At 33.1% G+C, this 25,823-nt stretch overlaps 1 protein-coding gene across 5 annotated transcripts in view; it reads left to right on the top strand.

Annotated features, from left to right (window-relative positions):
- Positions 1-25,823, top strand: part of DYNC1I2 (dynein cytoplasmic 1 intermediate chain 2) — a 50,588-nt gene that overhangs the window by 4,784 nt on the left and 19,981 nt on the right. For 4 of the 5 annotated variants that reach the window (XM_060016594.1, XM_060016592.1, XM_060016591.1 and 1 more), the window contains 3 exons: positions 10,259-10,349; positions 15,064-15,123; positions 17,274-17,389. In XM_060016594.1, coding sequence (XP_059872577.1) covers positions 10,259-10,349; positions 15,064-15,123; positions 17,274-17,389 — 267 coding nt within the window. The remainder of the gene's footprint in view (positions 1-10,258; positions 10,350-15,063; positions 15,124-17,273; positions 17,390-25,823) is intronic. The other variant, XM_060016596.1, reaches the window with a different exon arrangement.

Raw genomic sequence — 25,823 nt, 5'->3', positions numbered from 1 at the left:
ACTGTCTTAGAGCTACAATTTCTAAAAGGTTTCAAGATGAAAAAGCTGGTTACTTTCATGGTCGGCTTCATTGTTATTACTTTCAGCTTATTTGCCTTTTCCTTATTGGTAAAATGTGAAGACTAAAGTACTTTAATTTTTATGTCTTTATAAGCTTCCGTGGCGTATTGCAATTTTAAAAGTAAATGAATTAGAATACTTTTATCTTGTTAAAAAAATACCCTAGTAACTAAACCAAGTTGCTTGTTAGCTATATAGTCCTTTTTTAAAAAATAAATTTATTTATTTTATTTTATTTTTGGCTGCATTGGGTCTTCGTTGCTGCGCGCGGGCTTTTCTCTGGTTGTGGCAAGCGGGGGCTACTCTTTGTTGCAGTGCACGGGCTTCTCATTGCGGTGGCTTCTCTTGTTGCAGAGCACGGGCTCTAGGCGCGCGGGCTTCAGTAGTTGCGGCACGCGGGCTCTAGAGTACAGGCTCAGTAGTTGTGGCACATGGGCTTAGTTGCTCCATGGCATGTGGGATCTTACTGGGCCAGGGATCAAACCCGTGTCCCCTGCATTGGCAGGCAGATTCTTAACCACTGCACCACCAGGGAAGCCCAGCTATATAGTCTTTAAGTGATCATTTTTTATGAGCCTTTAGCTTTGTTTTTTTCCTGTAGGATTTTTTTTTCCCTTTTCTGTTCTTTTTAGGACTTCAGTTTCACTAAATTCTCTTGCTCAGATTTCTCAGTTTATGGCCCACTTCCATCACCTGTTCTTGAAAGACTGTTCTTTAGTTGTATGTTCGTGTATGTGTGTGTGGTGTGTGTGTGTGGTGTGTGTGTGTGTTTCACCCTCATTTCCCATCTCCAATTCCATTGTCCTTTCTAGTCTTGCATTAAGTACCCATTCTTGGATTTTTAACATACGTCCTTTTGATCTGTCCAACATGTGTTGACATTTTTTAAGATTTCATATATCTAAGTGTGTATGTTTTATATACATAAATGGCATTGTACTATATGTCTCACTCTGTTTTTTCCTTTTTTTCAAGCAGCATTGTATTTGAGATTTACCCATGTTGTTACATATAGATCTAGTTATTCACTTCTGACTGGTACACAATATTCTGTTATATACTATATTTTACTTATCTGTTCCCCAGTGATAGGCACTTAGATTGCTTCTGTCTCTTTGCTTTGCTATTCCAAGCAACACTGCAAAGAACATATTCTTTTCCCTTGAAAGGACTGTGGAAGAGTTTCTCTGGAATGTATGCTGAGGAATTGACTTGCTATTTTATTGTGTGTAGGCTGACTTACATTTATTAGGTTCTACATACCACTCTCAAGAATGACTGTAAGTTTATGCTCCTGCTACCAGTGTATGAGAAAGTAACTGTTTCACTATATCCACATAACTTGATATTATCCAACTTTTTAGTTTTTGTCTACTTGATGAGTGTAAAGTAGTATGTCAAAATGTCATAATATACATTTATTTGTTTACAGTGAGATTGACCATTTCTTCATATAACTATTTACCATTCAGATTTTCCCTTCTACGAATTGCATGTTCATGTCCTTTGCCCCTTTACTATTAGGGTTCTTTACCTTGCTGTAGGAGTTGCTTGTACTTAAGGGAGGACTTCTTTGTCTGTTTTAGTCTTCTAAAAAATACCTTCTCCTAGTCTATCATCTACTAACTGTTCATAGTATTTTTTTTGTTAATTTTTGTTGGCGTATAGTTGATTTAAAATGTTGTGTTAGTTTCTGCTGTACAGCAAAGTGAATCAGTTATGCATATATATATTTCCACTCTTTTATAGATTCTTTTTCCATATAGGTCATTACAGAGTATTGAGAAGAGTTCCCTGTGCTATAGAGTAGGCCCATATTAGTTATCTATTTTATATACAGTAGTGTGTATGTGTCAATCCCAATCTCCCAACTTATCCCTCCCCTTTTCTCCCCCCCTGCCCCCTGGCCCCAGTAACCATAAGCTTGTTTTCTACATCTGTGACTCTATTTCTGTTTTGTAAATAAGTTTATTTGTACCATTTTTTTTTAGATTCTACATATAAGCAATATCATATGATATTTGTCTTTGTCTGACTTCATTCAGTATGACACTGTCTAGGTCCATCCATGTTGCTGCAAATGACATTATTTTGTTCTTTTTTATGGCTAAGTAATATTCTGTTGTATGTATGTACCACATCTTCTTTATCCATTCCTTTGTCAATGGACATTTAGGTTGCGTCCATCATAGTATCTTCTATTGAACAGAATCCTTCATTTTGATGTGTTCACATCCTTTATTTTGATAATGGTCAGATCTACCATTTATAACCTTTTTTTTTTTTTTTTTTTTGGTTTTCTTTGAAAAGAAATCCTTTCCAACTTTGAGGATACAAATATATTCTCCTACATTTTCTCTATTATTTTATCCTTCACCTTTAGATATTTGTGTTATATTTTTGAATATAATATGAGGTAGGGATCCAGCCTAATTTTTCTCCATATAGTTAACTAATTTTCTCAATACCATTTGTTAAAACATAGTCCATCTTTCCCGCACTGATATTCTGATGCCAACTTTGTCATTCAGTCAGTTCTCATATATTCATGGGCATTTTTGGGCTCTGTATGTTCACTGTTGACCCATTTGTCTGATTCTATACTATTAACACACAGTTTTAATTACTGTGGCTTTATATTAGTATATTCTAATTTCTTTTATAGAAAATGGCCCCTTCTTTTTTCATCTTTTTCAAAATAGCCATAGCTTCACAAAATTTTTCTTCCCCTCAAAAAAAATTAGTTTCTTAAGCTTCCCCTGAAAACCTTCCTGTACTATATGTTGCATTTAGTTGTATGTTTTTAGTCTTTCTAAATCTAGAAGATCCTCCACACACATACTCCTTTTTGCCCCATGTCATCGACTGGTTGAGGAGAGTGGGCCAATTGGTCTCTAGAATGTCTCGCCTCTTGGGTTTTTCTGAGGGTTTTCTCACATTTAAGCTTTTGTTCCTCTATCCTTTATATTTTCTCTAAACTGGAAATTAGATTTTAAAAGCTTGATTAGCTTCAGGTTGAACCTCTTTGGCAAGAAGATCTCATAGATGATTCTGTGTACTTCATATTGTATCACATCAGTAGCACATATGTCTGGGTTGTTATCAGTGATGTCAAGATTGATCGCTGGGTTACAATTGTGACAGCCAGGTTTCTCCATTGTAGTTACTTTTTTTCCCTTTGGACTAGCAAGTAATATCTGGAGGTGATACTTTGGTACCATGGAAATATTCATTTCTCTGTCAACTTTTTACCAAGTAGTTTTAATACTTACTGATGAATCTTTTCCAAATCAGTTATTTAATTATTTTTATAATTCCATCATTCCTTCTACATTTATTGACTGAAATTCTTCTGTAAAGGGGAGGTTTCCCTCAGTAACTAGGGCTATTTGGTTACCCTGAATGCATTTCCTGTTAGAAAAGCAAAAAACATACTTAATTTTTTTCACTTTAGTTACTAATAGTCATATCCAGGTGTGGCAGATGAATTTTTCCATGTATTTAAAGAATAGATTATATAATATTTTATTTAGGGTTTTTGTGTATATGCTCATAAATGAAATTTGCCTATAATTTTCTTGTGCTGTTCATGTTCAGTGGCCACCATGGTTATGGTTTTAAAATAAATTGGATAGCTTTCTCTTTTGCTATTTTGTAGAACAGCTGTAAAAGATAGATATTACCTGTTCCTTAAATACTTGGTGGAATTCAACTGTAAAACTGCCTCAGATTATGCTTTTTTTCCCCAGAGTATAGTGGAGAGCAGGAGTTACTCACCATTTCAAGTTTTTCTAATGGTTATAGTCCATTCAAGTTTTCTATTTTTGTATCGGTTTGATATTTTTTTTAAACAATAATAAACGTTTATTATCTCTCACAGTTTCTGCCAGTCAGGAATTTGGCAATAGCTTAGCTCAGTGGTTCTGGCTCAGGGTCTCTCATGGGGTTGAAGTCAAGATGTCAGTCAGAGCTGTAGTCGTCTGAAGGCTTGATTGGGGCTTGAGGATTTGCTTTACCAGCCATGTGATTTGCTCAGTCACGTGGCCAGCAGGTTGGTGTTGGTTGTTAGTGGGAGGCCTGAATTCCTACCCACGTGGGCCATTCCATAGAACTAACTGCTTGAGTATCCTTGCAGCATGTCAGCTGGCTTCTCCCAATGTGAGCAATCCAAAGACAAAGAGAGCCGGAAGGAAGCTATCCTTTTATCCTTACCCTTGGAAGTCAGAGGACATTGCTTCTGCCACATTCTGTCTATGGAAAGAGAGTCACTAAGTCCAGCCCACATTCACAAAGAATTTTGACATCCTTTAAAATCACCAAAATATGTACGACAAACTCATAGGTCTCCTAGTATTTTGAGATGATCATATGCTTTTTTTTCCCTTTTGATGTATTAATATGATAATTTATATTGGTAGGTTTTCAAAGCATGCTTACATTCTGGAATAAACCCATTTTAGTTATGAGAATATTTTTCTTATATATTGCTAATATTTTATTTAGGAGTTCTTCATCTATACTCATAAGAGAGTCAGACCTATAGTTTTTTTCCTTTTACTGTATTTTGTCTGGTTTTATTATAATGGTTATAGTATCCTCATTAAATGAGTTGTGCAGTTTTCCACCTTCTGTTTTCTCACAAATGTCTAAAGATCTTTCCTGTATTTATTTAAAATAAGGCCTGGAGAATACAGGATACAGGTGAAAGCAGTGGCTATCAAACTTTCTTGACAGTAACAATAAAAATACATTTTATATCACGACCCAGGATGGATACTTGTTTTTCTTTTCACTACAAATGTATTCATTAAATATTTTTAAATTGTAGAAGTAAGTATAAAAACACCACTAAAATATTCAAGAGGATTTATTAAAAGCATCAGTCTGGTTTTACCTAAAATGGACTTTTTCCCTTTTTTAAAAAACTTCTGCTGAAAAGAATTCATTTTTTAAAAAAGAGACAGCTAATAAAACCTCTCTTAGCTTCTCTTTGCTGGTAGATTCTTATTTATTTGATCATTTGATTGTTTTTTGTCAGAGGTCCTTGAGAGCAGGGACAGTATATTACATTTTTATCCCTGGTGTCCAGCACAGACTAGACACTTAAATGTTTGTTCAATTATTATTAGGTCATGTGTCTTTCCACCTGGTAAGACCAAATAAAAGCCATCTGCTTTAAAAGCAGTACCAACAAAATCTTGTTTAAATTTCAGGAAAATGCATAGTGGAAATTGAAATTTGAATATTTCACAAAAGAAGTATGGCTTGATTTTTTTTTTTTAACAAAATTTAAGTGGCCAGTCTTCAGAAAGTTAATTTTAGGCACAACTTTCAAGACATGTTTTATCAAATGTGGAGTTAGTAAACACTGATGGTCTAAAAATAAATAAAGTGAATCTCTTTTTGTATGTATAACTACTGTTTTAACCATCTTGTAAAGAGATGAAAATAGGTTTTGTCCATTACTCTGTAGCCTGAGTCTGTATCAGTAGGGCACAGTACATCGATTGGTGTGATAATCAATTTTTTTATTAGGAATAAACAAAAGAAGTTCAGTAGTCAAGTATTGCTTCATTTATTTCCCTCCCTTGTAACTTTTGAATATTTTAAATCTGATTTTTCCAGTTTTATTGAGAAATAATTGACATACATCACTGTGTAAGTTTAAAGTGTATAGCATGATGGTTTAATTTATATATATAGTGAAATGATTACTACAGTAGGTTTGGTTAACATCCATCATCTCATAGATACAATAAAAAGAAAAGAAAAATAATTTCTCCTTGTGATGAGAACTCTTAGGATCTGCTCTCTTAAAGTTTCTTACATATCATACAACAGTGTTAACTCTAGTCATCATGTTGTACATCACATCCCTAGCACTTATTTCTCTAACTAGTAAGTCTGATTTTTAGATAGAATGATTTCCATGTTATCAAGTCATTTTTTCAAGTTTAGCCTAATTTTAAGAACAGTTCCTTATAGTATTTTAATGCTATAAAATTTTATTTTTATTAATTTCTTTAAAAAAATTTATCTGATGCTCTGAATTACATTGAAGAGAATAAAGGAAACATTTAGGGCAGGTAAGGGGAGGATATTTAAAGTTATCAGGAGAAGGGGTCATATGAAAAGGAGAAACTAATATTTCAGAGAATTAAGGATTTTTTAAATTGAATTTTATTTATTTTTTTATACAGCAGGTTCTTATTAGTTATCCATTTTATACATATTAGTGTATATATGTCAATGCCAATCTCCCAATTCATCACACCACTACCACCTGCCCCCCTCGCCACTTTCCCCCCTGGTGTCCATACGTTTGTTCTCTACATCTGTGTCAGAGAATTAAGGTTTGTCTTTCAGGACAAAAAGAGTAAGTATGAAAAATTAAACAGATATTTAAATGTTAATATTCCAGCCTAGGAGCACTTGTATCCACAAGAGGGCATTACTGTGTAACTTGGACTGTGTTTGAGTGCTGAGTATCATAGATAGATGAGCTACAAGGGGCCTCACAACTTTTGGTTATCTCAGAAGCTCTCTCTTCCCATTTGTGCTCTGCCAATACTCCCACTTCCTACATTTACTTTCTTTGGCTGTCCACCTTTTCTAGGTTCTTCTTCCTGGCAAGAGCCCCTTCTTGCTAGAGACTTTTTTCTCTTAAAAAGTAATTGAGGGCTTCCCTGGTGGCGCAGTGGTTGAGAGTCCGCCTGCCGAAGCAGGGGACGTGGGTTCATGCTCCGGTCCAGGAAGATCCCACATGCCGCGGAGCGGCTGGGCCCGTGAGCCATGGCCGCTGAGCCTGCACGTCCGGAGCCTGTGCTCCACAACGGGAGAGGCCACAACAGTGAGAGGCCCGCGTACCACAAAAAAAAAAAAAAAAAAAAAAAAAAAAAAATGAGCTGTGCACCATCCTTGTTCATCTCTGAGACTTCGGTATAGTTCTGAGTGGTTGACTCAGACTTAACTCTGGTTTCTAAATCTAGGTGCATTCCCAGGTCCTTTGTGGTTTTAAAATTTCTGGTTGTTCCTTCACAGGCTAAATGGCAGTAGTGTTAATTTTATATCCTTGGGAGGCCAAGATCTAAGCTAGCAGGAAAGGCCTTCATGGTTCTTGGTTGTCTTTCTGTCCTAAAGAATCAGAGTCACAGCCTTTCAGTATTACTTGCATGATCAGTGAATGCCATGGTGTAGATCTGTCTTTCAGTTTACATTTCTTCCTTGGTTTTCTAAGAAAGAAATAGGTATCTTTGCTCCAAACTTCTAAGAAGTTTAAAAACATTCACATGATTAACTCATATATGTTAATATTAAATCTTTTGTACCATTTTTAAAGCCTTGTTTTAGGCTATTTTATATACAGAACTGTGGAGTAAAGGTAATCTGATTGAATCACTGTTCTTACTATGCAAATCATATCTCAGATATTTGGCAAAAGCTAATTAATAATAGCTTATGTTATTTCTAAAGCTGATTGTACTCTTAAACCATCTTTAAAAATGAACTCTAGAATTAAGCCCTTTCTGAGATTTGAGAGACTATGAGTTATTTAGTTTTTTTTTAACCTCCCTGAATGCATGCTTGTATTCATTTGGGGGGGTCATTTATTGGAGTCTGGGAATATAGTGACATTGCCTTATTGTGCAATTACTGTATTCTTTGATTTTTCTAGACTAACTGGGTTAAAATATGGTAGTACCATATTTTAGTACTACCTTTCCCTTTTTTCCTGTTAACATTCCTCCTTTTTCAGTGATAGTAATTTTTCTTTTTCCAGGTTTGTCCCTTCTGTGGTATAGATTATTTATTATTGAAAGATGAATTTGGTGGGCCAGATAATAACATTGAGTCCTTAATTAGTCTCTTATCAGCTGGCTTGAAAACTATCTTTGGTTGAAAGAATATAGTTCTGGGATGGAGATTTTTATCTAATTACAAATTTGAAGTTATGGTGATTTATCTTGCTTCTGGCTGAGAAACAGTGATAATTTGGTTGCATCACCCGTGTAACTTATTTTTTATTTCTGAAACTTTTTATTTGAGAATTGGCTAGTTTAGTGTATTTATGTATGTATAATTACTATTTAACCTGTTTTCATAAAGGATTTGAGGTAACGTATTTTTCTTTTAATGTAGTCTTAACCAATTAAGATACTGGTGATGAACGTATTAAGTGGAATCATAGATATTTGAAGTTACCAGAAAGGGGAAAAAACATTAACTGGAAAAGAATTTTATAATTTATCACAAATAATTAGATTGATAGGAATATTACTGTTTTTCTCAAATCTTTCCTGTATGTATACTTAGAAAAATTATTTTCCTAAGCCTGAAGTTAACTTTGTAATTTAAAGAATTCAAAATTTCTTCTTTGGAAATCTTTAATATGAAAACATTGTAGTAGTATAAATTTATTAAATTTATACTACTAAATATTTAGTAGTAAATTTATACTACTAAATATTTAGTAATTTATACTAAATAATTTAATAAACATATTTGTGCTTACAATGTAGTAGACAAACCACTGTCCTGTATCAGTTGGAACTTAGACGCCTAGGGGAAGCCTCACAGTGAGTGGTGGACAAAAAGATGAGGAAAAATGTAACCTAAGAGAAATTAGGGGACATTAATATTCTTTTACTTCAGATACAAGTCTTGTTTAGCTATGAGTTATACATGCAGCCCCTAGCACAGTGGTATCATGATGTGAATTATATGAAGGCAATCTGGTTTTAGCATTGTTTCTGAGAGATTTAATCACAAAATTAGAAACCTTTTATTATGTTTTTATGGTCTTTTGAAATTTGAGCAAGAATTAACCACTGTATCTCAGGAAACAAACATTCTAGCTATGATTTTTTTTCTTCTAATCTTTTTATTGGTTTCCAATAGAATTTGGCATTGAAAAATAAGGACGATCAGTTTTGTACCTATGTTTAAGATGTAATTCATTATACTATACTTGTGCATTTTGTTAGATGAGCAAACCCACTTTTTACTGAAGAATATATAAACATTTAAACATAATTTTAAGGGTTCAGTGAATGTGACTATTCCAAAAACACAGACTTTTAATTAAATACATATTTCTTTAGATTGGTTTCTATATAACTAGGAACTTACTTTCTTTTCAGTAAACTATTAAAAGAAGGGCTTGCAGCACGACATAAAATATATTGGTCACTTAATATTGTACATTGAAAAATTATTTTTAAAAGATACTTGGGATTGGGGTCATTTATGGTAAAATTTAACCAGAAGATGGCAGTGATGATCTTCAAAAAGTTTTACAAATGTAATAGCATGAAATACGCACGTTCAGCTGCTGGTATATAATGTTAAAAGTGACAGGTTAGGGGAAAGCATTTGCTGTTTGTTTTATATACTATGAAAAATGTGTATTTTTCTATAAGAAGGGATTAAGAATATTTTGGGTGTCTGTATCTTTGTCTGTACACTTCAGTTTTTTCTGAATACTGGGGTAAGGAAGTTACCATTAAGTCTTGCCTTGTTTAAGTTGCATGCATCACTTTATGTTATGCATCATGTCTAGAAGGCATGCTGTTTTATGGCCTGTTTGCATTTTTCTCCCAAATCGCTGGAAACTAATGGACTTTTAAAGGAGCCATTCCTTTAGTGATAGTCATTTCTCTAAATTGGCCCTTTTTATTTTTGGTGAGGGGAAAATATCATTTAAGACATCAGTTTCTTTTTGAAAGAAAAAATTGACAAAAATGAACATTTTAAAATAAATCTCAGAAAACCAGACAGTAAATGACTTCTGAAGCAAAATTCAGAGTTTTGATTTGACACTAGTTAGAAATGAGCTGGTGATCTTAAAAGCAAAGAATTAGAAAAGGGAGAAGGAATGATCTCCTTTGAAAATTAGTACCCACATTTGGTGTTGGCCGAGATGAAGATGCATCCTTCCATAATCTTGCTTTTTTTTTTTAATATAAAGCCCAAATGCATTTTGCCAGAGAAATTGCATGAATCGTCAGCATGCATTGTTAACTTTGTCTTTCTCCTCTTCTTTCTACTGTTCATTTTCATTCATGTACTTTTGTTTTTTGGTTTGCCATTATTTTTTCTTTTTTGTTAATTACTTCATGTTAAATTACTTTTGAAACGTCATAAGCTGAGCAACCTCTCCGTGTAGTAACAGCGGATACCTGTCTATTTCACTATTTAGTCCCTCCTCCTATGTCTCCATCCTCCAAATCTGTGAGCACTCCAAGCGAAGCTGGAAGCCAAGACTCTGGAGATGGCGCAGTGGGATCTAGGTACAGTAATTTTCTTTCAGTATTTTAATGATAGAATGCATTTAGTGCCCAGATACTGTCAGTGCTGTACAGGGACTCTGAATAGTTATGTTGAGTTAGTCCTAACATTTTGAAATCTAAATGGCACAGAAATTGTTTGTTGTAAATTGGGGGGAAATTTTTTTAAACAATATTTTACTGTCACACTTGATTAACTGAGTACTGACTAGTTAACTGATTTTATGATGATTATTTTATATTAAAAATAGAAGTGTTCATTAAAATTATTTTTCTGTTGAAGCAAATTTTGTATTGGTTATTATGTGAATGTTTTGGGTACAAATAGTGTAAAACCTCTCTACTGTATTATGCTTAATTTCCATTCAGTAATTGAAAACCTAAACAATTCAGTTAAACAGCCTAATTCTGTTCTATTAAGTCACTATTTCTAATTAAGGTAGAAAATAATAATGCATAAAATATCAAGAATAAGGAATAACTGCTAAGGAAACATTGAGTGTTTACTGGCTTCAATAACAAATTTAAAGAATTTTTAAAAAGAGTGTTTACTGGCTTGAGGGCATTATGCTAAGTGAAGTAAATCAGAAAGGGAAAGACAGATACTGTATGATCTCACTTATTTGTGAAATCTAAAAAACAAAACAAAATAAGCTCATAGATACAGAGAACAGATGGGTTCATTTTTATTTTCATTTCTAAAATTTTTGATGGTTGCCAGAGGTGGAGGGAGGGAGGGGGTGAGGGGTGGGTGAAATGGGTGAAGGGGGTCAAAAGGTACAAACTTCCAGTTATAAAGTAAATAAGTCATGGGGATATAATGTACAACATGGAGACTGTAGTTAACAATACTGTATTGTATATTTGAAAGTTGCTGAGAGAGCAGGTCTTAAAAGAAAGAAAAAATCACAAGAAAAAAATTTTGTAACTATGTATGACGGATGTTAACCAGACTTATTGTGGTGATCATTTCACCATATATAAAAATATTAAATCATTATGTTATGTACCTGAAACTAATATAATGTTGTATGTCAGTTATACTTCACTTAAAAAAAAAAGTTTACTGCCAAGTGTTCCTGAACTTGGGCCTTCCTTATAAAACAATATTTCATGTTTGTTTTAGGATGCTGCACACATGTTGGGACTTGATTTTCAAAAGTTCAGTAAGATTTCAGCTTCTTTCCAAAGATCATACTGAGAAAAGTATTATTACTTCTCTTTGTCACACACACAATAATACCAAGTCTTTGTTTAACAGCATCTTACATTTTGACTTCTTATGGCAGCTGAAATGAGACTAAACATAGTTAGTTTAGAATCTTTATTCAGAATCCTTATTTTGGTCTAGGAAGTTAAATGTCCTCCTCAGGAAAACTTCAAGACACCTTTTAATGAGAAATAAACTAGGAAGTTTTGTCTTCATTGTGCCCAAGCACCTCTGATTGAAGTTACAAACAAGTAATGAGCATCTAAAAGACAAGGCAAGAAAAAAAGAAGCAAAGGGGCTAGCTAATCCATAAACTCAGTACTTTAGTCAGTTTCTGAATAATCAGGTTGTCATTAATAATTAGAAGGCACAAAAGGCTCACCAGTCTGAATTTGAGATGTGCTTTCCAAACCTCTTCTGTTTATAGAACTGAAATTGCAAATCTAAGCAATACTGTTGTTGGAGGTAAATGACATAACTCTGTCATTTAAGAGAAGTCAAAACTTTCTGTTTAAGAATAATATTACCTCATAAAATAGTATGTATTACAGATTAAAGACTAAATTTATTTAGTCTAAGTTCATTTTCAAAGGCTAAATTTGTTTCATACTTTCGTTCTTCTGTATTCTTATGCAAATATGTTAGTATTCCTTTGCTAGTAAACAGATGGCATTTTCAGGAGAAGGGTTTTATTTTCCCTTATACATTACCATAATAAAAACATTTCCCAAGGTAAAAAAAAAGTATTTTAAAAATTTCTTTATTTGATATTATATATTACTTTAATGGAGATACTCTACTGTGTTAATTCTGAATTCATTGTTCTTGATTTTGAATAGGAGTAGAAAGATTATTTTAATGCAACGTCAGCAAGTTTGCTTTAAAAAATACTATGTAACATCTGTATGAATTAAAATATGTCCTCCTGAGTTTCATTGGAAAACCTAGAGATTATTAGAGAGACCCATTGGAATATTGTAAATTGGTATAGGAAGTAAAAAACTGTTAAGAAAAATATTTATTGTGTTAGAATACGTATTAATTGAATTGCCAATTTAATGTTAAATGCTATAGGTTACCACAGAAAATAATGTTCCTGGTCCTTGCCTTCGGGAAACTTGCATTCTAGTGTTCATTAATTTACATCATTAATTTAAATGCTATTCACTGTATTGAAAAATCCTAAGAATAGTGTGCTAACTTGTGTTTATAGTGTAGATTTGTAATGATAAGATGTAAAGCAAGAAAACAGGTATTTAAATATCTTTAGGGGTATTTGTTTTTATTAGAGAATGAGTAGAAAATAAGTTTCTTTTAAGTTTAACAGGAGAGGAAATAAATTCTCTTTTTAAATGAGGTGACTTGATATCTTTTTAGAGAGCACAGACTCATTTTTAATTGTTAATTTTCAAGAGGACTGATTATGTTCACTTCTTAATATATATGTATACACACACAGTAGAAAACTATGAATTCCATTAAATCATCTCCAGATTCCATAATAGATAATTAATATTGTTGATTAATTGGTGCTATTGGCAGTGAAACAATAGCATTTTAAAATATGTGGCTTTTAAAAAGAATGCTGGAGTCTGAGAACGAACAGAATGAACTTCCATTGAGCAGGCATGATGATAAAGAATAAACAGGAAAATGCATGAAGATGTGTGAGGTGTATGAACCTATACACTTACATTAGCTGGCCAAGACAGTCTAAGATTACTACACTTAGGGAGTAGGAAAAAACATGTTAGACATTACCAAGTATGATATCAAAACATCTGAATCACTCTTTCTAAATGCCAAAAATTTCTGTTGGGCCTGGTGGTAATTTATGGATAAATATATGAGGCCATAAAAATGATATTTCTCTAACTTTGCAGATTGGGAAGTTGCATTTCATTAAGATTTTATTTAGTTCACTTTCTCAGTCACTTCTGTTATCGCTAAAATTTAGGTGACAGTTATGCAAACGAGTAATCCATGCCTCTTGTTCCTTTTTTCCATTCTTGATCTGTTTATCTCTTAGGCTTTTGATTATATGTCTCAGGATTATATTGAAATTTTACTTTATATGTCTGCAGATGCCTTTAATAAATATAATCCCATATGTTGTGCCATGTGTTTTCAGTACTGGTTCTATTTTGAGGTAGAGTTTTACTTGATTTTAGACTAAAATGACATCCTCAACAAGGAGCTGTATGTCATTGGTAACAGCTAGAGCTCTTAGAGAATGTAAAGGCTATGTACAGAACATTCCTTGAAGAGCATCTCATAAAACCCCGTCTGGTTTAACAAAGCCTAAGTTTGTTTCTGTTTAATGCTTAGTATAAAGTAAATCTTCACTGTGGCCTCTTCCTTCTTTGTGTACACACAATACCATTTAAATCCCAAGATCTTTCTTTATATTTTTAAAATGAAGTATTTCTTTAGTTCAGTTCATCTGATTGCTTTTACTGATAAATTATAGAGGCAAGTATAGAAATCATTTCTTGTATTTAAATATTATAGCAGTTTTAGTTGTATATTGTCATTTGTTATATATGTGAAAAACAAATATATTTGACAAAGATGGTAGCACCGAATGTACTGTGCTTAACTTTTCAATAGGGACTATGAGCATCTTACAGTACTGTACATAATTATCTTATTATCGCTAACCTTTCAAGAGTGCCAATGCCATAAAGCAGCTTTTATTCTAGTAATAACTAAATTTTCCTTAAATCTTTTGGAAAAGATCCCACGTAAGTTGTTTACCCAATAGGCAAGGCTAAACTACAACCGAATATTTATTTAGGATTGATATTCTCCATAAGTTTAGTTAGTTTAGGTAAATCCTTTGAACATAAAATATTTTTCCTGGGGGAAAAGAAATCTACTTTTTCCTAGAGACAGAAATCTTTAGCTGCTTTCTAAAGCAGATGACATGTAAGCCCAAGGCAGTGCTTAACCCATAAATTACATAAGGGTCACATTTTGGAAACTTTAGCTATTTTGTATCCCAGTGGAATAGTCTTTGGTTTTCTTACCGAAAGGCTTATGTGTTGACTCATTTCCTTTACCAATATGACAATTTCCTGCACACATTTAATGCTTTGGGCAAGATTATAATATGTTAACTAAGATGTTTTTACTAATGTTTTTTTCATTAGGAAACTTAAAATTTCAACGTTTTTTTTATAGCTTAGCTTGTTATCATCCAAAAATAATGTGTTATTTGAGATGTTGGATGTTTTGGCTGTTCTTAGCCATTACTATGCAATATTAGTTTCCCAAAATCTGAAAATACTGTCTTTTAACTATTCTAGGTTGTATGTTTGCATCTTTAACCATATTATGCTTATTGCATGCACTAGAGCATTGAGTGATACCTGGTGTTTTTTTGTACTAACCAGAACATGTGGGTTTTAACTGTGAACCGTACTTTAGCTATTCGTAGAATGTATTTGCTTGACTAACTTATGGCCTTTTTTGCTAATGCTTCATGGTTGTCCTACAACCGTTTAGGACGCTGCATTGGGATACAGATCCATCAGTTCTTCAGCTTCACTCAGATTCCGATTTGGGGTATTGAATAGATTTATTACCTTCCCTCTTTTATAATTAATTTAATTCTTTGTGAAATTGTCCTAATTTTATTTTGCTTAAATTTCTAATATTCAGGTAATAGTTTGAAGGGTGATATTTTATTGTGACACCTCATTTATCCTCTATCATTTGTGAAAGACATATTTTATGTATTTGATTTTAGAGGTACCCTAAGTCTACCCATTTAAATGTCCAAATTACTTTTATTATTTCTATATTTTTGATGTAAGTTTTTCTACAATGTATTACAAACTTCCCATACTTTTTCTAATAAATATGCTATATGTAATTGAACCTTTTCTAGGTTACTCAACATGAATATTAATTTATTTTTCTATATTAAAATTCCCTGATGATTTCTAAGGTTTTGAGAGGAACAGAGCTGTTGGTTTCTACACCGTGGCTCCAGATTGCTATTGATTTACTCATTAATTCATTTATTCATTCGTTTATTTATTCTAGTCTCCAATGCAAACTATAAATGTTTGCTACTGCCATTGTGCCTGACTCAGATAGCTCTTTTCCCTTGATATTTTGCAGCTTCTAAAACATATGACCAACACCTTTAGGAAATTATGTCTAAAGTTAAGAGTTAATAAGCCTTGAATTAGGCCATATAAGAAAAGTATATGAGCTTCTTATACATTAGCTGGTAGGCCTCTCTCGGCTGCCCTGAGGCTTCCCCACCCCCCAGTTGCTTGCTTGTTCTCAGTAAAAGTGGCTTTGGATAACTGAGGTATTACCTCCCTAAATCTATCCCTAAATCTTAGAATATTTTGTTTGTTTGTTCTAGTATTGTGATTTTTACCTATTAAACCCTATATGTACTCAAGTTAGTAACTTGTTCCTAATGTTGGCTTGACTGTTTTTTATCAGATATGTGAGTGACTGACTTTTCATATGGTTTACATCTTAAATATCAGAATATAAAGTTTCTTATTTCAGATTTTGTTCTTAGAATACTAGATTACTTCAAATGTACTTAAAATTTCCCATTTAATTCTTTGATTATGCTTTTTTTTTTTTTCTTTAAGGCTAGATATTCCCAAGGTAGAAAACACATTAAAATTTTCTTATGGCCCACATTTGGGACCTTAGAGAAAATTAATTCTTTAAATGTACTAATTTTATTAAACTTTTTTGTACAGGATTTTGAAAAGGATGTTTATATAAGAAAAAAGTTTAGTTTATATTACCAATGTTATATTACCAATGATATATATATATATGTGTGTGTATATATATATTTCAGATATCCTCCTTTATATTCTGGAAGTTCCACCACTGTTTTTACTAGATACTCTTTTAAGACAGATTCATCATTGAGAACTTTGGGAGTTTGGAAGCATGCTATATTTGGTTTAGAATTTAGACATCTACTATAATAGTCACAAGTCTCTTCTTCTGTTTGTCAGAAAAGAATGTATTCCCCCCTATTTAAAACAGAAGTGGCTTTAGTAATTTCATGATATTCAGAAGATATGTGGCTTTAGTTTAGGTCTAACATGTTTGCACAATAGTTTGTCCGTATGTGAATCAAGGACCATGTTGACCATGCAGAGATTAGAGATTTAAAGTTTAAATATTTTATTTTAAAATCTAAATTGACTGTATGATTCTCAATTTCTGCAGAATATAAGTAGAAAAAATGGTTTTCAACAGAAACTTCTTTCTAACTCTTAAAGCTGAAGTCTTCTGATGGTGAAGGGAACTAAATGTGGTCTGAGTGAGATCCACATATTTGACTCTTGAAAAAATGTCCAGAATCGTATCCCTGCTAAAAACAGTTCTCATAACCAACCTTATTCAGCAGTCTGCTCTGAAATTCCTCTCCTCTTACTCTGTTATTACCCACACATTTGTTCTAAGAAACTAAATTATTTGCCTTTTTAAAGTGAAAAATAAACACCTTGAATGATTCGGAAATATCTTTTGTTTTTGCTACCTTCTAATTCTTTTGTTAAAATAAAGCCAATTGTTCATTTAAAATTTCTTGAATAAAACAGGGATTTAAATTACACTGTTGGATATATAGTGTTTAATTATTACTTTTATAAAATAACATTATTTGATGTAGTTAAAATGTATCATTTGTAATATTTAAAAACATTTGTGTTCACTTTATTTAGACGAGGACCTATTAAACTTGGAATGGCTAAAATTACACAAGTTGACTTTCCTCCTCGTGAAATCGTCACATATACGAAGGAAACTCAGACTCCAGTTATGGCTCAACCCAAAGAAGGTGAGTATCTGTCCTTAATATGATTGTCATTAAGCCGCCATATTAAACAAGTGGATTCTTTCCTTTTTTTTTTTGTTTCTTCTTCCTTTTTTATTTTTTGGCATATTTCCTTAGGGGAATATTATAAAAGTAATGCTTTGGATTTCTGTATTTATATATTTGTTCTTTAGAGTTTTAAAACTTTTTCTTTTAAGAGTTAACAGAAATATAAGCTGTATGTATGTTTTTAATTTTGTTGACGTAAATGTAAATATTTCCATTTTCATATTGTCGTTGTTGTGTGCTGCTTTAGAAGCAGAAAAACTTAAGCATGTTCTATTTCTGTGTCATGAACATAATTAATCCCAAAATGAGAGTATCAATATATCCCATAGCAAATGAAATCATGTAAATTATTCAATATTTTCTGTGGAGTATACTGTATTCTGATATACTGTCATTGTTAATCCATATTAATGAACAAATCTAGACCTAATTCATAAACTTCCTCTTTTATGATCCAAGGGCTCTACTGTGTTGATTATATAGCAGTTTTTAATCTCTGTGAAACAGCCCCAGGATAACATTTTTATCCAAGAGTTTTTTTGTTTTGACCATGTGAATGTTCATCTCTATGGATACATATTTTTCATTCCTGTTGCTCTGTGGTTTGGTAAGATAGCTTTCACAGGTGCAAACTCCTCCTTTTACCAGAAAAAAAAAAACCCTGATGGTTTTGAGACATAAGCCACTTAAAAAAAAGAAGACATGGGGCTTCCCTGGTGGCGCAGTGGTTGAGAGTCCGCCTGCCGATGCAGGGGACACGGGTTCGTGCCCCGGTCCGGGAAGATCCCACATGCCGCAGAGCGGCTGGGCCCGTGAGCCATGCATGGCTGCTGAGCCTGCGAGTCTGGAGCCTGTGCTCTGCAATGGGAGAGGCCACAACAGTGAGAGGCCCGCGTACCACAAAAAAAAAAAAAAAAAAAAGACAGGAAGGATAAAGTGTTGAACTACCAGTATGGAAAAAACTAATACTGTAGGATTCTATAATTTCCAGAAAATATTATTTTATTAACTAGTATATTCAAGTGTTATAGTTTCTGTCTTTTGGGAGCTATATTGTTAGATATGTTAACTCAGAAAGTGAGTAAAATAGCCAAAATGAGGGTATAGTGACTCATTTAAAAAATAAATTAGGCTTTTTTTCCTTCTAATAATAATTTGGAGATTTAGCTTTACTTTGAGATGCTTTTTGGATTGTTTGAAATGTAAAGCATTCTGAAGCTATTTTGGGTAATACCTATTATAATATACCTATAATTAGTTTAAGTGAAGACTTCCATTTAAAAAAATTTTTTTCTTTTTTTTTTAAATAATTGTAGTAGTGTATCATAGAGAATTTAGAGAAGACAGAAAGGGTAGGAAGTGTCTGTTATACCACTATGTAGTAGCCAGTTTCTAGTCTGTTTTCCATGATATATTTTTTCAAAAATTATATATGTATACATAAACACACACAAACATACGTATATACACACATATGGTTTTATATCCTACTTGAAATTTGCATTTTTAATTGCTTATTTTTGACATGCATATAAATTTTAAAGTGTGAATGTGTGACAATGTCTTTGAACTAATTTGAATGTATAGCTACGTAGTATATGCCTGGCAGTTTTCAAAAAAATTTTTTTTCCCATTTTTATTTTTCAAGTAATTGGAAAATTTAAAAGATTGTGATTTGTAAAGTAAGCTGATGACCCGGAAGTTCAAGATAAACTATTTTTTTTTTTTTTTTTTTTTTTTTGCGGTACGCGGGCCTCTCACTGTTGTGGCCTCTCCAGTTGTGGAGCACAGGCTCTGGACGTGCAGGCTCAGCGGCCATGGCTCATGGGCCCAGCTGCTCCGCAGCATGTGGGATCTTCCTGGACCGGGGCACGAACCCATGTCCCCTGCATCAGCAGGCGGACTCTCAACCACTGCGTCACCAGGGAAGCCCAAGATAAACTATTTTTTTCACTTTGAAATTATTTAGGGCAAGGCTTTTAGTGTTATCGAACTTCAGCTTCTTTGCCAAATTTTGCATGAGTATAGGGATTGTTTCTTCTTCATTGCTGTAATGCCTGGTTTGAATAGTGTATGGCATGTAGTGAGTACAAACTCAGTAAATATTTGGTGAAGGAATTAATTGCTTTTACCTACTCAGGAGAATGATTTACTTACTTGGGATTTTTTTTTTTTTCATGCCTTTACTGTGGAAGTAACTGCTGGGAAAATAGGTTATTTTCAAGTGTTAATGCTACAACATAATTATTGATGAAATTGGGTGAAAAGGCACTTAGTCTCAGTTCTTGGTTTTAACATGAACATATCATGTTCTAATCATTATTTGCTCTTAGATCCATATATGAAACATACATTCTCCTTTATAGCCTTCTTGAATTCCATGATGACATAGTATATAGATATAAACGTGTGCTGTTATTTTATGTTTTATTTATCCCTCTGAATGCTATGAACAAAATTGGACCTTTTAGCATGTTTCAAATATATTATCTTAGCTACTTGTTTTAACGGTTCTTCAAACCTCACGTTCAAATTGATGACTGAAAATTTTAACAGCAAAGAGTGTCTACTACATATCAGGTATAGTGTAAGGCACTTTACATTACCTCTAATCCTCTTACCAAAACCTTGAGAGTTAAAGAGTTAAATATCGGCTCTGTTTACATATGAAGAAGCTGAAGCTGAAAGAGATAGCTTATCAAGGGTCACATAGCTAGTAGCTAAGATTCTAAACCAAGTCTGACTGATTCCAAGGTATGCTTTCTCTCATGCTGCCACTGAAGCAGCACTTTCATGCTTTTATGATAGTCACCTATGGTAAGAAATTCAATTTATATTACAATCTAGTACAAACATAGATACAGATGTGTACAGCTGTCCCTTGAATTTCACAAGTTCACTTTACACCACATTGGGAGGTGGTGTCCACTAGAGCAGAGAGCTCCTTCCCTGGGAACTACACACAGCATCTCGGCAGAAAGCTGCCATAGCTTTGAACTGTGTCTCTGAGCATCTGTGCTGTATTTATTTTGTGCATCCATTAACAGGATGTGTCTAAAGTAATTACTTCTTCAATTTACACCACTTCAGCTTAAGAAAGAAAGGTTTCATAGGATTGCTCTACTTTCGAATAGTGGGGGAAACTTGTAACTGATACAAGTTTTATGAAATAACACCTTTTCTGCTCTTGCTATATTTCATTTTTTTCAGTGTTGACCATAATACACTAAATTTATTGGCTTAGACCTGTAGTTTGAAAATTACTTCATTAAAAGATAGCATGGCTTAGTTAACTTATTTATCGATAAATTTGCATCAGGATAATATTTTATAGTGATTGGCTAAGAGTAATTAATAAACAGCTTTGATCTTTTATGGTGTTAAATAGAATTTTTCTTATCCTCACTGATAGAAGGTGAAAGTGGCAAGATGGGTGAACTGAGCCCAGTTTCTAATGGGTATGTCTGTATTAGCACCACTATCTTTAAAATTTTCCTGTGTGAACTAGACTTAGATGTTAGTTTTATAAAGGTCCACGTTTATTCATTTGCAACAAGAATTCATGGATTCTGCAAGTTTATTGAGTATATGCTATATACTCGATTATTTCTTTGTTTTTTTTAGTTTCAGATTGAGGTATGTAAGTGAAGGAGAATGCGAAATGTACCCCAATACCATGGAGCCATCCTTAGCCTTTGGAACTATTTATAAAAATGAAATCATTTTCTCTCTATATCATTACAATTATTTTCATGTCCAGGGCTCTTACATTGTTTCTTTTCCTAATTTGTAGAGGTTCTAGAAAGAGGGAAAGAAAAAAAAAACCTGAACTTAAGGTTTTATAATGAAAACACTTTGTGCATAACTGTACTTCTGCTTATCCATTGGTTTAATACAGTGCCTCTCAAACTTAGCCTGGTTGGCTCACGTTTAAGAATTACGTAACAAATTCCAAAACTCACCATGAGACAAAATTGCTGAAATCACAGTTTGAGTGTAACAGACAGTAAATTGAACTTGGGTAGGCAGTATAATTAGTGCAGAAGTAACGTGAGTTACCAAATTGAAGATAAAAATTGGTTTTAGGCTTAACTCTTTTTTTTCATTTTTTAAAAATGGCTGAATCTATTCTTTTAAAGAGCAATTTTTATTCTTCTTTTTTTCCTTTTTCCCTATTCTAGCCATCTTCTTTCAAGTTTACTCTGTAAGTTGGTAGTACCATTTCTGAACTGAGGTGCTTTGCTGTCTTAAAGCACCTACTGTGAATGAAATTGACAAGGAACATGTGACCTCAGTCAATTTTGTTCTCGGCAGGTAAAAGAACTTCTCATGGCGGGAGTGTGGTGCCCACAGATACACTCCTGGAAAAGTTACTTTCTTCTCTTTTAAAAGTTTTTAACTCTTTTGAAAATGGCGTTATTTTTTTCTTATTCACCTCGTCAGTATGGATTTTTTTGTTGTTGTAATTTTTAGACACAGATTTTTAAAGAGGAAGAAATTCCAAAGTTTAATCAGCTTGTTTACACCTGAGGAAACTGAGACCCCAGGAAGTTCATTGATGACCCTATGGTCACAATATAAGAGAATATCAGACTACAGCCAGAACCTGGTTTTTGATTTCCAGTGAAGTGCTATGTTTCGCATATCATTCCACTTTCTTATCTTTGTGGAGTTTTGTAATTATTTTTGGTGTTGATTTAGTAGTCAGATATTCTTCCTCAGGTACGTGTTGATCAGCATTTATAATGTGTAGAAAAATGTTATATGTAAAATAGCTCTTAATTTTTTTATTGCATGATCTTAACATCTGGAATCCATACTTCCCAAGTAGACTAAATCTGTGGGCCTTCTGGTTTAATAGTACCCTTGTCTAAAATGGATTTTTAAAAAAAATCCTGGAATAAATAACACATGTAATAAATTAGTTTTAAACCTCAGAGAATCTGTGAGAATATAAAAATAATTGAAAATTGAAGCATTTATTCGTAACCTTGACTGAAAGACTTTAATCAGCATATCTGAAATTGTGGCCTCAGAAAAATGTAATATTTATGAGATTGCAGATAACAGGATCTGTGTTAATGATGCCAATACTGCCTAAATAAAATCTGAATTTTACATAAAAAGAGACAATGTAGAGAGACAAATTCTGTGTTAAAGTAAATGTTATGTATGATTAAAGTATTACTCCCTTTTTATTTATCTTCCAAATTAGCATTAGATCTATATTCAAAATATTTCCCAATTAAAATTTTCCCTTGTTGAAGATCTAAATTATTAAGGAAATCCAAGTGACCTTGCATCTGATTCTGGGTGTTTAAAAAAATAAAAGGAATGAATTCCATTGATACATTCATGAAGTTTTGTCCTAATGTAAGATTTTCTTAATATTGATTTTAAAGAGTATGGTATAAGAAGATGAAATTATGGACAAATGGATCGAAATGAAATGATTCAAAAGGATGTTGATCCAGAAAAGAAAGGGTTATTTTCAAAATATTAAAGGAAAATCATTCATATCTAACATGTATTTTTCAACTTATGATTGAAGCATTTCCCTCTAATATTCTCATTTTGTTTGTGAAGTTATTAGTTGAAGTTTTGTAAATTATGTTTTTATATGCAACACATTTCCTGAGTTTTGGAACTCAGTGGCAACTTCCTTTGTATCGTGAGAAATCAGACTACTCTGTAAATTAGAAATTCTTCATAAGATATTAAACTATCTTAAAATACAGTACACCAGTATGATGAAACTAGTTAATAAATTTATAGACAACAAATGTATTTGCTAAACGACATTAATGCCCCGATGATATTTATTTTTGACCTCATACTGAGCATTAATTGTGAGAAGTGATAGAATAAAGAGTATCAGTGTTTAGTGAGGATTTTCTAGGATCTTTCATATTACCTGTTAAATATGTTGTAATATTTTAAAATAATTCAAAGCATGCTTTGTGGCTTATTCTTAGATGTCTCTTAAATGTAGCGTGATATACAGATGAGAAAACTTGCTCTGAAGACTCCTTCCTTCAGCTTAACAAAAGCCACCCATTTCACAGATGATTTAACTTTGATTAACCTACTCCACTGTAACAGATTATTCCAACAACTGGAATTTCATTCTTTGGTGTTATTTCTAGGTGCAGCTTAATTTACAAAACTGCTTTTCTTTCCATCTCACCAAAATACATCACAATTTTGATGTTAACTCAGTAAAAATTCAATGGTTCATTAAACCTAGTCTTAGCATTCATTGACAAGAGATTTGTCATTTTAAAAGTAACTGCTACTTTTATGCATTCTTTACTGCTCAGTTTATAACCTTAGATTCCCTGTCAGAGAAAGCATGGAGTTAACCACTTAGCATATTGCAATGAATATTCATCAATAAATTGATGTGACATGGCAGTCCCATTTTTCAGTCTTCCTGCATTGTTGCAGTCTTTTTTAGTTTTAAATATAGATAATCATGTAATAGGGACTAGCCTAGAAAATCTTTAGAATTGTAATACTATATTTTTGGTCTAATAATATAGTATTATTAACATAATACTATATGTTAATAGTTTTTTAGTAGCTAATTGTATTAGTTTTTAATAAGAGAAGTGTATTTGTTTCAGAGGAACAGTCTCTAATCTGATGTTACTGATGTTAGGCATTTTTTGCCAAATATTTGGTATATATAGATAATCAGCTTTATAATAAAAATACTGTTTTGTACTTCTAAAGAACAGATCATTTTTGTAATGTTCCTGGAATTTTTATTTAGCTTAGTCATTTTTATGAAGCTTGGGTTTATCATAGTTTTTAATCAGTTTTTAATTCATCTAGAAAGAGAGCTATGTACATTCATTCTAAAATAAAATCCTGAAAACAAGTATTTAAATAGATTATTACTCATTCAAACACAACTAAAGTAATCTATATGGGCAAGTTAGCATGGCAAATGCCATAAAGTAGGCAGATACAGATCACTGTTTACCATACTTCATCTACATTTTAAATTTTAAAAGGAAAAAAGTGTCTGTAAGAACGATCTTTTCTGTTAAATATATAGATTATGAGGTCACTTAGCACTGAAGTACCGACCATATGCATTATGACAGGAATTTGACACCTGTCATTGGAAATGGTACTTAGAAACCGTATAATGCAACAAAGTTGAGAGAGGGAAATATGATGTGGATAGGAGGCTGTAATTTATAATTCACAGTGCTTAAGAATGACTTGTCCAGGGCGACTCAGATTCCCTATCTTTGATTTTAGGATTTACATACAGTGAACCCTACTAGCCGACAAAATTGATTAAGATAACTGACAGTATTAGCAGAAAATACGTATTTTCAGACTTAATTTTTTTATAGATAATTTATAAATTTATTTATTTTTGGCTGTGTTGGGTCTTCGTTACTGCACGTGGGCTTCCTTTAGTTGCGGTGAGCGGGGCTACTCTTCGTTGCGGTGCATGGGCTTCTCATTGCGGTGGCTTCTCTTGCTGCGGAGTATGGGCTCTAGGCGCACGGGCTCAGTAGTTGTGGTGCACGGGCTTAGTTGCTCCACGGCATGTGGGATCTTCCTGAACCAGGGCTCGAACCCGTGTCCCCTGCCTTGGCAGGTGGATTCTTAACCACTGCACCATCAGGGAAGTCCCCAGACTTAATTTTTAATTGAAGTAAATATCCTATTATTCTAAAAGTCAACTTAAGTACAATTAAATTATTTTATTACATTACACTGGCGAGTGACTTTATGGTATAATTTCATTGTAATGTTGGAGCAGTACAGTATAGAAGAATTGTTACCAGTTACACTGTTTTCAGATTAATAATCTGTTGTATATGAGAATTCGTCTAAAAAGTACTGTCTTTCTGTTTTTCTATGTGATTATTTTGCCCAAAAAAAAGCTTTCATTTTTTTAAGTAGCACAAAAGCTGTAATTGGCATGCTTTGTAAGGAAGTGTCAGTGTGCAAGAGAGTGGCGATCACTAAGAATTCTTTTACGTGTTCTTTCCCCTTTGCACCACCGCCTCCTCAGCGGGGTCACTGAGATCACTAGCTTTTCTTGAAATGGCCATTTTCACTGGCAGGTGCATTATACCCTGTATTTTCAGATTGTTTTTCCATTCTGAATGTTTGGCAGGTTGATTGCTCTGGCTGCATTGACGGAGAAAGGGCTGACAAATGCGGTTGGGCTGGCTGAAAAGACAGTGATTACTGTTTTCCTTTGTGGCTGATTGAGGCCCTTGAAAGGAAAAATTTTAACCTTCACCATTTGGTTCAAAAGTATGAGCATATATTGAAATCATTCGTGCCATTTATCCTAGTTCTGTAAACTTGTCAGAACGTAAAAATCGCTCAATTTCAAGTAATGTAGGATTGGCAT

This window comes from Delphinus delphis, chromosome 7 (assembly GCF_949987515.2).
Source record: "Delphinus delphis chromosome 7, mDelDel1.2, whole genome shotgun sequence".
In the NCBI taxonomy this organism is placed as follows: Eukaryota; Metazoa; Chordata; class Mammalia; order Artiodactyla; family Delphinidae; genus Delphinus; species Delphinus delphis.
Note: the sequence above shows the minus strand (reverse complement) of the source record. Positions and strands in the feature narration are given on the sequence as shown.